The sequence below is a fragment of the Littorina saxatilis genome, linkage group LG2 (genome assembly GCF_037325665.1).
Source record: "Littorina saxatilis isolate snail1 linkage group LG2, US_GU_Lsax_2.0, whole genome shotgun sequence".
Classification (NCBI taxonomy): Eukaryota; Metazoa; Mollusca; class Gastropoda; order Littorinimorpha; family Littorinidae; genus Littorina; species Littorina saxatilis.
The window spans coordinates 10,027,913-10,040,280 of record NC_090246.1 but is presented as its reverse complement, the minus strand read 5'-3'; the positions used below and the strand labels follow the sequence as shown (position 1 = coordinate 10,040,280).

General features: G+C 40.7%; 1 protein-coding gene across 2 annotated transcripts in view; it reads left to right on the top strand.

Moving 5' to 3' along the window:
• The window catches only part of LOC138958172 (5-phosphohydroxy-L-lysine phospho-lyase-like), a 34,578-nt gene that overhangs the window by 84 nt on the left and 22,126 nt on the right, over positions 1 to 12,368 (top strand). Inside the window, exons 1-2 of one of the 2 annotated variants that reach the window (XM_070329254.1) lie at positions 1 to 36; positions 2,918 to 3,241. The exon at positions 1 to 36 is cut by the window's left edge and continues 84 nt beyond it. In XM_070329254.1, the coding sequence (XP_070185355.1) occupies positions 3,183 to 3,241 (59 nt within the window). In that variant the 5' untranslated portion in view covers positions 1 to 36; positions 2,918 to 3,182. Of the gene's footprint in view, positions 37 to 190; positions 315 to 2,917; positions 3,242 to 12,368 lie in introns of those variants that run through there. The other variant, XM_070329255.1, reaches the window with a different exon arrangement.

Genomic DNA, 12,368 nt, shown 5'->3' with positions numbered 1-12,368 from the left:
CACGATCACGACTGTATGAATGATCTTCAGGGACAAGTAAGTTGGCCCTTATGTGTATTATTTCAAATAACCACCAGGATTTCTTATCTGTATTTCACGTGCTCTTGAATCGTCTGTTTTGTGTGTGTACGTGCGTGTCTTGTTTTGAGACTGCCATGGGAGATAACTGGATTATGAAACTTGTTGTGCCGTCTGCTTCAATGCTTTATGTAACGTCGTTTTTTTTCTTCATCAGTTCATGTGACAGTGTGTTTGTTTTGCATTTGTTGCTTTGGGGCGAAGGATCAGCATCCCAAATCCGCGCATTTGTCATGGTGAGCACCATTGGAAGTGGAACAAATTCGGGGTTTAGTTGTAGTACTTGTAATGGTATCTATTCTGAGAATGAGACTGAGAGAGAAAGACAAGGTCAGGGACAAGTGACGCTTTGTTATTCCTTGGCCAAGAAACTTGAACAAAATTCGGTCAAGATTAAAAATAAATCCATGGCATGTTTTGCATAATTATCGAAATATTTCTTGGTCTTATAAATCCATTAAATTGTCAACCTGTCACTTCTGTCCATTCAACATGTTGTAATTATTATGATTTGAAATTATTATTTCCCAATCCCAGGGCCTCTGCTTTCCTTATACATGAAGCTTAATCAGTTAATGGTCCGAAACAAGACACAGGAAAGACCGTTTGTATTCCAATCAATATATATCGTCACACTCATAATATAATTGCCTATGTCATTTTTTAATGTTTTGAGAAAAAAACGCAAACAAAATTATTTGGTTTCTGCCTATCTAATCCCAGCGAAGCTGGAGGTATCCCACGAACGCATTCTGAGAGCGACTTGAGAAATTTTCATGCCGATATAATACATGATAAAGAAGGATTCGTTGTGCCCTAACTCAGGCAACAGTTGGGGACGGAAGTTCATGAAAAATTGGGAACATGCTAACTAAAATACGGTGGATGTCAACCAATTCTTTTATTTTTGATCAAACGCCACCGGGGGCCGCTTTGATGGGGTAGAATTTCCGAGACTACAGTACAGGAATCATGATCACGCAAGTAGACGACGTCACGATTTTTACGTCAATGCATTGTGACGTCATTGCCTCTCTCGGGCCTTTTTCTCGCGTACATGGCGCGTATATGTGTGCATGTTTAAGTGCACAAGTGTGTGTGTGTGTGTGTATAAGGAAGAGAGGAAAAAAGAGAGAGCGTGCGTGTGTGTGTGTAGGTGTCTCTCTGACTGTGTGCAGGTGAGTGTGTGCTTTGCATGCATGGATGATGTGTGTGCAAGTTAGTGTGTGTGTGTATGTGTTTTTTGTTTTGTGTGTGTGTGTGTGTGTGTGTGTGTGCATGCATGCATGCGTGCGTGCACACGCGAGTATGTGTACATGCGTGAAAGAGAAAAAGAGAGAGAGAACAAGAGAGAGTGTAACCTTTATATCTGAGTGTGTGTGTTGTGTGTTTGTGTGTGTGTGGGGTGTGTGTAAGGGAGAGAGGCACAAAGAGAGAGTGTGCATGTATGTATAATGTGTGTGTGTGTGTATGTGGGTGTGTGGAAGGATGTGTGGGTGTCTCTCTGACTATGTGCATCTGAGCGTGTGCTTTGTGTGCATGGATGATGAGTGTGCAAGTTAGTGTATGTGTGTACGTGTTTTTTCACGTGCATGCGCGCGCGTGTGTGTGTACTGTATGTGTGCGAAGTTGTGTGGATGTTTGTGTGTGTGTGTTTGTGTGCGCATGTGTTTGTGTGTGAGAGGGAGAAAGAGACGATTTGTCTTTCGCGGGGGGTATGCAGGGCCTTGGGAATGCACTTCTACTTAATTTTAGTTATAAGTTGCAAAATCCCTATCTTGAGATGTTAGTGTTACCACCGGATAAATATGAGATAAAGAGCTATATATACCTTCGCAGTTTCCAAACAAGTTTTCGGAACTTCCTGTAGCAAAAGTGTTGACTCAAAAAACAATATCGGCAGTTTTGCTTACGTTACCTTGGCAATGGTTTCTGATAGTCTGATTTGTACTCTCTAACACTTAACATATATATGCCCTTCCAGTAGCTTAATTCCCCTGTAGTCTCACTTCACAAATGCCTGACACTGAGTTTGGTAATCTTCTTATGAGCTTGACGTTATATATATTATAAATTATAATATATATATATATATATCTGAGAAAAGAGCTAGGCCCTCGGATCGTTTTCATGGTATGGTATAACATAACCTTATAGTTATACACAGTTTTTGACCCAAAGTAGGGCTGATGGGGTCTATGTCGACCAAAAGAGTGGGATTCCCTGTGGGTGGAGTTCCTGTAGGTGGAGTTCCTGAATACAGGGAATACCACAGGGTGTAGTTCCTGTAGCGTTTCGTTAATATCGCTGAAAGTCACGTGATGCTTAGCGACATCGGTCGAATTTGATGTTTCTCGATCTTTTTTAATACTTCTTAGAAATTCGAGTATGGTTTGCAAGTTTTATTGAAGAACTCCACCCTGTGGGATTCCCTGTATACAGGGAATCCCCCTACAGGGATTCCACCTACAGAGAATCCCACTCTTTTGGTCGACACTTGAGACCCCATCTGAGCCAAAGTAGGGAGTGGGCGTTTGCTCATTATACTCATGGGCGCTTCCAAGATAGTTTGTAACCGTCGACTATTGGTCGACCGTCCAATAGTTTTGAGGCGCTGGGTTTGACCAAACATTTTTTCCCACTGGGTAAATGCAGACTGCTATAATAGGTACAGTACTGTAGTTTATTTCTGTCTTATCTGTGTGGACTGTTGCAGATCTGCCAAAATGACGGCAATGTTTCTGGCAGTTTGAAAGAATTAAGGTATGGTGTTTCACTGACTGCCAATTGATGCTAAACGGCATCCCTGCTAATGTGTATGTGCTGATTTGTTTTTCAGGTGAGATGAATCGCTAATACACATCGCTACTTCTACTCAAAAACTGCAAAGAGGGGACACTTTTACCTGAACATTAGAACCCAACACCCCAACACCTTGACATTCAGTTATAAACAGAATGGCGGCTTTATTTCATAAAGGAAACAGACAGTAAATACTGAGTGGTGGTTGTGTGCGCCAACTGTGCATAGACACAGAGGTGCAATCTGCCGTCACAAGAACATTGAGCGGGGATTTTCCCAGGCCGAAGCAAGTGTTAGTAGTAATGCCGGAGAAAAGCCTCTCCTACCGACAGACTTTGCAGATGAGGAGAAACTATGTTGGGTAAGTACATGACAGATTATCTTCTTCAGACACGTATTACATTTAAAATGTCATGTATTTAATTTTTGAGTCACTTGAGAAAATGTGACTCTATGTAATCGGTCAGTGTTAGTCTGTCCGGCCGGCCGTCCGGCCGGCCGTCCGTAGACACCACCTTAACGTTGGACTTTTCTCGGAAACTATCAAAGCGATCGGGCTCATATTTTGTTTAGTCGTGACCTCCAATGACCTCTACACTTTGACGATGGTTTCGTTGACCTTTGACCTTTTTCAAGGTCACAGGTCAGCGTCAAAGGAAAAATTAGACATTTTATATCTTTGACAAAGTTCATCGGATGTGATTGAAACTTTGTAGGATTATTCTTTACATCAAAGTATTTACATCTGTAGCCTTTTACGAACGTTATCAGAAAAACAAGGGAGATAACTAGCCTTTTCTGTTCGGCAACACACAACTTAACGTTGGGCTTTTCTCGGAAACTATAAAAGTGACCGGGCTCAAATTTTATGTGAACGTGACTCCCAGTGACCTCTACACTTTGACGTCTGCTTTGGTGACCTTTGACCTTTTTCAAGGTCACAGGTATGCTTCAGGTATGCATTGTGTTGTGAATAGCAATTTCTTCCTGTCCATCTGATGCCTCATATAATATTCAGAACTGCGAAAGTGACTCGATCGAGCGTTTGCTCTTCTTGTTAAAGCCTGCAATCGTAATTAAAATCTCTTTATCTAGTTCTTTCTTTCTTCAGACATGAAAACATGTCCCCATTTACAAGCCAATTCCTCATAACAGTGTGAAAGCATTGTTATAAATGCAAGGTTGAAATCACTGAACTCCCCTGCATAAAATGTCGCGAATTCTTCTGCATGGAGCTAGCTGAGTGAAACAGATTAGGCCAAAAAAAAAAAGGTCTGTTTACGGTAACATAGGCCAAAAAAATAGGGTCGGTAGGTCGGGATTTTTTTTTAAATTTTTTTTTAAATTTTTTCCAAAAAACCATATTTTTAGGTTATTTTGCAAAAAAAACCAAAAAGAATTTTTTTTTTTTTTTTTTTTTTTTTTTTTTTTTTTTTCCCAAATGCCAAAAAAAAGTCTAGGGTCGCGCGAAAAAAATAGGGTCGGTCGGGTTACCGTAAACAGACCTATTTTTTTGTTGGGCCTTAAAGAAAGGTTAACGATTGATTGAACTTGGAGGTGCATAGACTGGCTACACAGAGAACAGGATGGCAACCTTAAAAATGGAATTTGAGATGTTAAGAAGGAAATGGGAAAACCACTGACAATTTATCAGTGAGGTTGCTAGGATTTTTTGTCTTTGGCAAAGTTTCTGCAGTAGCTTTGACAGTCACCAATTTTCCAGAGTTTATGTGCAGTAATGCAGACGTCCACTTAATTTTTACCCCTGTGAAAGTGAGGTTAGGTAGGTTCTGTTTGAGATAATATCTCTCTCACTCTCTCTGTTTCTTTCTCTGCCTGCCTCTCTTCCTCTCTCTTCCTCTCTCTTTCTCTCTATGTAATTTGTATTGTAATTAACCTAATTTCTATTTCTTCTTGTTATTAATCGAGTTACCCTCAATGGGCGAGTGCTGGATGAAAAAAAAGCATGTTTACATTACTTACCCTCGATAAATAAAGTTCAATTCAATTCAATTCTCTCTCTCTCTCTCTCTCTCTCTCTCTCTCTCTCTCTCTCTCTCTCTCTCTCTCTCTCTCTCTCTCTCTCTTTCTCTCTCTCTCTCTCTCTCTCACTCTATTTTTCTCCCTCAGACTCGCCCTCTCCCATCAATCCTCTCTCTGCTCCCTCTTCCAGTTCCACTCCCTTTCACTCTCTTTCTCACTTTCCCACCCTCTGTTTTCCGTCGCGATATAACCTTCGTGGTTGAAAACGACGTTAAACACCAAATAAAGAAAGAAAGAACCCTCTGTTTTTCTGTCGGGTATAGTCGGATATACTGAATTTACATGTTTTCAGATTTTCTCATTTTGTGATGTATGGTTTTTATTGTTGTGATTCACACCACAAAGGAATTTCTTGTTCGAGATTATAATATTCCCTTCCTCCCTCTTCTCCCTTTTTTTCTCTCAGACTCACCTACCATCTCTCTGTATCTTTCACTGCCCCCTCTTCCACTCTCTTCCAGTCTCTCTTTCTCACTCTCCCTCCCTCTCTCCCTTTCTCTCTCTCCCTCCCTCTCTCCCTTTCTCTCTCCATCCCTCTCTCCCTTTCTCTCTCCATCCCTCCTTCCTTCTCTCTCTCTCTCTCTCTCTCTCTCTCTCTCTCTCTCTCTCTCTCTCTCTCTCTCTCTCTCTTATGTGCATACACAGCCTAAAATCTCCATCCTTGAGTAATAAAGTTTGTTTGTTCGTTCGTTCTCTCTCTTTCTCTCGATCTCTCTCTCTCTCACTGCGTTTTCTGGCCCACTTTGTTCCTGTGAAAAAAATATGCACTCAACAGTGCACATATGATGCATGTGATATAATTACTTTTATCTTGTTCAAGTAGGGAGTTCCGGGACTTGGCTTAGGGGCAGGCAGGGGACAAGCTCGTGCCATAAATTACTTAAGTTTGCGTGGTAGAAATGTTCAAGCCACTCTGTGGTATGCAGCCATAGTTTACAGAGTTGAAAGTATATGTCCGTGTCCGAAAGGTGGGACATTTATGTTGGAAACTTTGTTTAATGATTTTTTGGGGGGTTAAAAGGTACATTGTACCTACCTTTCTCATGGAGTCCATTTTGTAGATCAACGTCGATCTGTACAGGCTTTTACCTGGGATAAGATGAGAGCATCCTTACACTGGGATGCACACAAACTAATTGAAAACAGCCTGGCTGCATACTTTCTGTGCAGGGTCGGGATCCTTGCTGAATTGATTTTGCAGATTGACACGTGTGTCAGTTACAAAAATAATTTAGCAAATGTTCCTGACTGTGCACAGAAAGCTACCAGATTTGTTGTTGTAGAGCGTTGTCCAAGCAGAACTTGTTCTTATCACAGGTAAAACTCCTGGACAGACCTTGTATATATATGGTTTTGATGCCTTAAACAAATCTATTCAATTGAATCCCTCTTTCTCTCTCGATCTCCGTGTTTCTATCCCTACCTATTTCACTTGTTTCTTTGTTTAATTGAATGTTGCACTTCTAATGATATTTTTCCTGATAGTGGATATAAGGCCTTTATCCCCGAGTACGCCAATACAAGGGCTCAGCAGACTTTAATTGTGTGTCTGTGTGTCTGTGTGTCTTTCTCCACTTAACAGCTTATTGCTGGGAAACTACTGGGCGCAGTTCGTTCAAAAGTTGATACACTAACTTGATAATAGGTCCGATTGATCGTATTAAAACTTCATAATGTTACCTGGGACCTAAATGCGAAATAAACCACAAAAACGACTTGGCCGTGGGAGGAGTTCACACCGGCGGGGCAACACGCAGCCATTGACCTGATAGAACAGCCGAACGCGTCACACAAAAATACGTCATGACAAAGTTACACGCAAAGCGAAAGAGACTTTGACGTCATTTACTTTTGTTCGGAATTTTCCGTCTGTTCCTAGCTTGTCAGTGAAGACCTGACGTGAGTTACAAGCTTACCCAAAACGTCTTTGTTCTCTATTCTCATTGCAGCTGTGAAATAATCAGTCTTGTGTCTCGGTTGTGTAGGTACAGAGTTTGCTTCTGCAATCATTGTGTTCGTGTTGATGACGGCTTCATAAGACAAAATAATAAGCGAATCTATCGCGAGGAAGACGTTTATGTACAAATCACCGAACCCAACCCATTTTTTGTGTGCATTTTTCTGAAGAATAAACTGCATGTGGTTAATTTCATCCGTTTAATGCTTGTCGAAACATATCTGATCACAGATGAGGTCGCAGTTTGTAGGTTGAATCTATGAATCGGCCAGAGATAGATCTGCATTTCTGGTCAGAAATAGAGAATACTACATGGCTTGCTGTGTCGTACCAGATTTACACGAGTTGTTTTTTGAGTCACTTGAGAAAAAGTGACTATGTAATCGGTCAGTGTTAGTCTGTCCGGCCGGCCGTCCGGCCGGCCGTCCGTAGACACCACCTTAACGTTGGACTTTTCTCGGAAACTATCAAAGCGATCGGGCTCATATTTTGTTTAGTCGTGACCTCCAATGACCTCTACACTTTAACGATGGTTTCGTTGACCTTTGACCTTTTTCAAGGTCACAGGTCAGCGTCAAAGAAAAAATTAGACATTTTATATCTTTGACAAAGTTCATCGGATGTGATTGAAACTTTGTAGGATTATTCTTTACATCAAAGTATTTACATCTGTAGCCTTTTACGAACGTTATCAGAAAAACAAGGGAGATAACTAGCCTTTTCTGTTCGGCAACACACAACTTAACGTTGGGCTTTTCTCGGAAACTATAAAAGTGACCGGGCTCAAATTTTATGTGAACGTGACTCATTGTGTTGTGAATAGCAATTTCTTCCTGTCCATCTGATGCCTCATATAATATTCAGAACTGCGAAAGTGACTCGATCGAGCGTTTGCTCTTCTTGTTTAAATATTGAACTGCGAGCGAAAGCGAGCTGTTCACTATTTGAAAAAGCAACGAGTGTAAATCTGGTACGGAACAGCAAGCCATGTAGTATTCTGTTTATCCTACATACTGTACTTACGTGTATTTTACTGAAAATGTCCTGCATTCGAGGCAGCTAAATTGAAGACGCTTGTTTTAGAACCTCGATCTCTTCTAAAGCCTCGTGCAATCTATTACGTCAAAGCAAAGAAACGTCACTCTGAAAGTGTGGCGTGACGTGTTAGTTCTAAAGATTCATCGAGGGTAATTAGCGAGCGCAATTTGTGTTTCTATAATGACGTTTGTCTCGGTGACTTTGGCATCATAAGCAGTGGAAAAACAGGTCCCTGCCAGACTTGCTTGACATGACCTCATTTACATGATATACACACGTGTGATTTGAACGATTATTATCTCACGGGTGTCTCTCTCACGTATGTAGGATAAACCAACATTCACACCACAGACATTCCAAACATTTATATTTATTGAGCGAGCCAGTCTGAAGAGTACTCGGGTCCAGCGCGAGCGTTTTTTATAGTAGATGTATGTGTGTGCATGTGCCGATAGTGGATATAAGGCCTTTATAGTAGATATATGTGTGTGCATGTGCCGATAGTGGATATAAGGCCTTTATAGTAGATATATGTGTGTGCATGTGCCGATAGTGGATATAAGGCCTTTATAGTAGATATATGTGTGTGCATGTGCCGATAGTGGATATAAGGCCTTTATAGTAGATGTATGTGTGTGCATGTGCCGATAGTGGATATAAGGCCTTTATAGTAGATATATGTGTGTGCATGTGCCGTGCATGTGTGCGTCTGGTTGATGCAAACAAGACATAGTGCCTTGTGAACCTGTGAGTTCACTTGGAGGCCAGCAGTCTCGATTTTAGTCAAGCAGTATGTAAGAAATGTTAAGTCCTTTGTACTGGAAACTTGCATTCTCCCAGTAAGGTCATATATTGTACTACGTTGCAAGCCCCAATGGAGCAATTTTTTGATTAGTGCTTTTGTGAACAAGAAACACTTACCAAGTGGCTCTATCCCATCTCCCCCCTTTCTCCTATCCCATCTCCCCCCTTTCCCTCGTCGCGATATAACCTTCGTGGTTGAAAACGACGTTAAACACCAAAGAAAGAAAGAAAGAAAGAAAGCAGTCTCGAGCTGAGCATTATAATAAGTGACATTAGTTGACACAGGCATTAAAACAGGAGTATAGGACTTGACAGTTGCCACTTAGCTACTTACCCCTTTCATTAGTGTTGCAATTCTTTTCACTCCGCCCCAGGCCCAAAAATCCCACATACCCAACCTCAAGGAAAAGTATTTTAGTTTTGTCTTCTTCTTCTTCTTCGTCGTTCGCTCAGACAGCAACTCCGGAGGCCCTGATGAAGGCTGCTGTACACCGGAGGCTGTTTTTTGTTTTGTCTTAAGAAAGGTCTTCAAGACAAAGAGTTCTTCCCTTAATTACACGTACCATGAATAAGGCATATGGTCTGTGTCTGCTTTTGTTGTGCAAGGAGATTAAAAGTTCATTCACTCAGTTCAGGAACCCCCATTTTAACTCATTGTGACTCATACGGCTATATTTGTATGGCTATATTTGACCTGGTACGGATATATATCCGTACACAGTCACTTCAGTCGCTTCCTTTAACGTCGATCTAACGCCTGCATCCCAATGTGTTGATACACAGTTACTACACAGTTACTACAATTCTGAGTGACCTGCTGCAGCACGTACAGCTGGTCTTAGCTAAAAAAAAAACTTGGTCAACATAGGTGGGGTAGAAAGTGTTAACACCCCCCAACACAAGGCCTGATTTTCTCAGATTTTGGGAGGTCTGAATAGGGGGGTTCCTCTGTAGTATGTTAGGATTTATGTGCATTCAATGTTTATGTGGTGTTTTTTTTTTATTCATAGTTAGTAGGTAAAGCGCGAAGAGCACGGATCTCTGTAGTTAGTCCTCTAAAAGCCGTCATTACTTTTTTAAAAGGTCACATTTTTTTTATCGTGTAAACAGCCATGTAAACCACCACAGATCTGTCCAGGTTTTGAATTACATGACATAATTAGGGACCCCTTCAGGGGCAGTCTGCTTGATAATTTAAAAGCCACCAGTCACACGTGTGAGGTGCATGGTCAAAAACCGGCTGGAGACTGGAGGACGTGGAGGACATTTGCAGAGGTCCATTCTTCCAGGAGCGAGAAGGATTAAGCCAACCAAACATTCACAGCCTGGCTGCCTCCCGTGCAGTTGAAATTTTGTGTTGAATTACTTTAGCAAATTTACATTCCATATATATATATAGGTGTCACTGGCAACATTTAAAATTAAAAAAAAATTCCACTGCACAGAAAGCTGCCAGGCTGTAGATTTTTGGTATTTGTCCAAGTGGAAGGATGATGTTAGCCAATGGATGTAAAAGCTTGTCAATAACTGTGGTAATGCATAGATGATTGCTTACACCAGAAGGAATGTACTGCCTTTAATTCCGCCCCATGCTTATAATACTTTAACACACCCAAGCCACTGACTTTTATCTCAACTGAGTCTTGCCTAATGTGTCACAGTTCTGCTGTTATCCTTCAAGAGTATGGTTCACATCTGCTTTGTTGTGCAAGCAGTTTAAAAGTTCATTCAGAGTTTAGGATTTTTTTAGAGTATTCATGAATACAGAATATGATGCAAATTGTTCCTTTATGGTGTCATGGTACAATATTATACACCTTGATTTAAGCAAAATAGCACTTATTTTCTGCAATCTGAAGAACATCTGAAAAAGTATTAAGCAGATAAGTATAGTAACCGTGGACCCACCCCCCCCCTTTGTGTGTGTTGTCTTTTATTTATTTAAAAAAAATTGTAAGACCTCAAAAACTGTGAAAATCAGGTATTGGAAGGGATCAATCTGGAAAACCAGTGGCATAAAAGGAAAGCAGTGTCTTAAAATAGGGGTAATTTAAAACTGGGGCTTCCATTTAGGTACAAGACAAGATACTATACGTTATTTGCGTTTTTGACCAAAATATGGCATTTTACACAGATCGAGACAGTCATTGTTCTCCGAGACCGCGTTAGCGGTTGAGGTGAACAATGACTGTCGAGATCTGTGTAAAATGTCATATTTTGGTCAAAAACGCAAATAACATTTATGTATCGATCGAATTCCTTTCAGGTACTATGCTTTGTTGTTGTTTTGACGATTGAACGAGCACACACACACAATTGCAATCAAACACATGTATACGTTTCAGGTTGACCGAAACTTCATAGGAACTACAAAACACACGTCGTGTACTGACTTTGTTGTTGTTTTGACATTGAACAGCACACACACATGCAATCTAACACATGACGTGTGTTTTGTAGTTCCTTTAAAGTTTCGGTCAACTTGAAACGCCCAAATATGAAGTTTTGTAGGCCTCAAAGAAGGGAAATCCAATGTCCAATCAATACATAATGTTATACACCGTAAGCGAAATAGCACTTATCTTCTGCAAGCTGAACAACTGAAAAAGTACTAAGCAGATAAGTTTTGTAACAGCAGCTGCCCCCCCCCCCCCTTTTTATTGACTCACATGCGAAGCAAAAGTGAGTCTATGTACTCACCCGAGTCGTCCGTCCGTCCGTCCGTCCGTCCGGAAAACTTTAACGTTGGATATTTCTTGGACACTATTCAGTCTATCAGTACCAAATTTGGCAAGATGGTGTATGATGACAAGGCCCCAAAAAACATACATAGCATCTTGACCTTGCTTCAAGGTCAAGGTCGTAGGGGCCATAAATGTTGTCTAAAAAAAAGCTATTTTTCACATTTTTCACATTTTCTCTGAAGTTTTTGAGATTCAATACCTCACCTATATATGATATATAGGGCAAAGTAAGCCCCATCTTTTGATACCAGTTTGGTTTACCTTGCTTCAAGGTCAAGGTCACAGGAGCTTTTCAAAGTTGGATTGTATACATATTTTGAAGTGACCTTGACCCTGAACTATGGAAGATAACTGTTTCAAACTTAAACATTATGTGGGGCACATGTTATGCTTTCATCATGAGACACATTTGGTCACATATGATCAAGGTCAAGGTCACTTTGACCCTTATGAAATGTGACCAAAATAAGGTAGTGAACCACTAAAAGTGACCATATCTCATGGTAGAAAGAGCCAATAAGCACCATTGTACTTCCTATGTCTTGAATTAACAGCTTTGTGTTGCATGACCTTGGATGACCTTGACCTTGGGTCAAGGTCACATGTATTTTGGTAGGAAAAATGTGTAAAGCAGTTCTTAGTGTATGATGTCATTGCTATGTAAAGGTCAAGGTCAAGCATGTGAGTCGTATGGGCTTTGCCCTTCTTGTTTAATTTTTGTATTTCTTTTATTTTATTTTATTTTAAGACCTCAAAAACTCTGAGACAGTCAGGTATTAGAAGGGAGACAATCAGATATTAGAAGGGATCAATCTGGAAAACTAGTGTCATAACAGGAAAGCTGTCTTGCAATAGGGGTAATTTAAAAGGGACCCAGCGCTGAAAGTCCACGAAATAAGGCT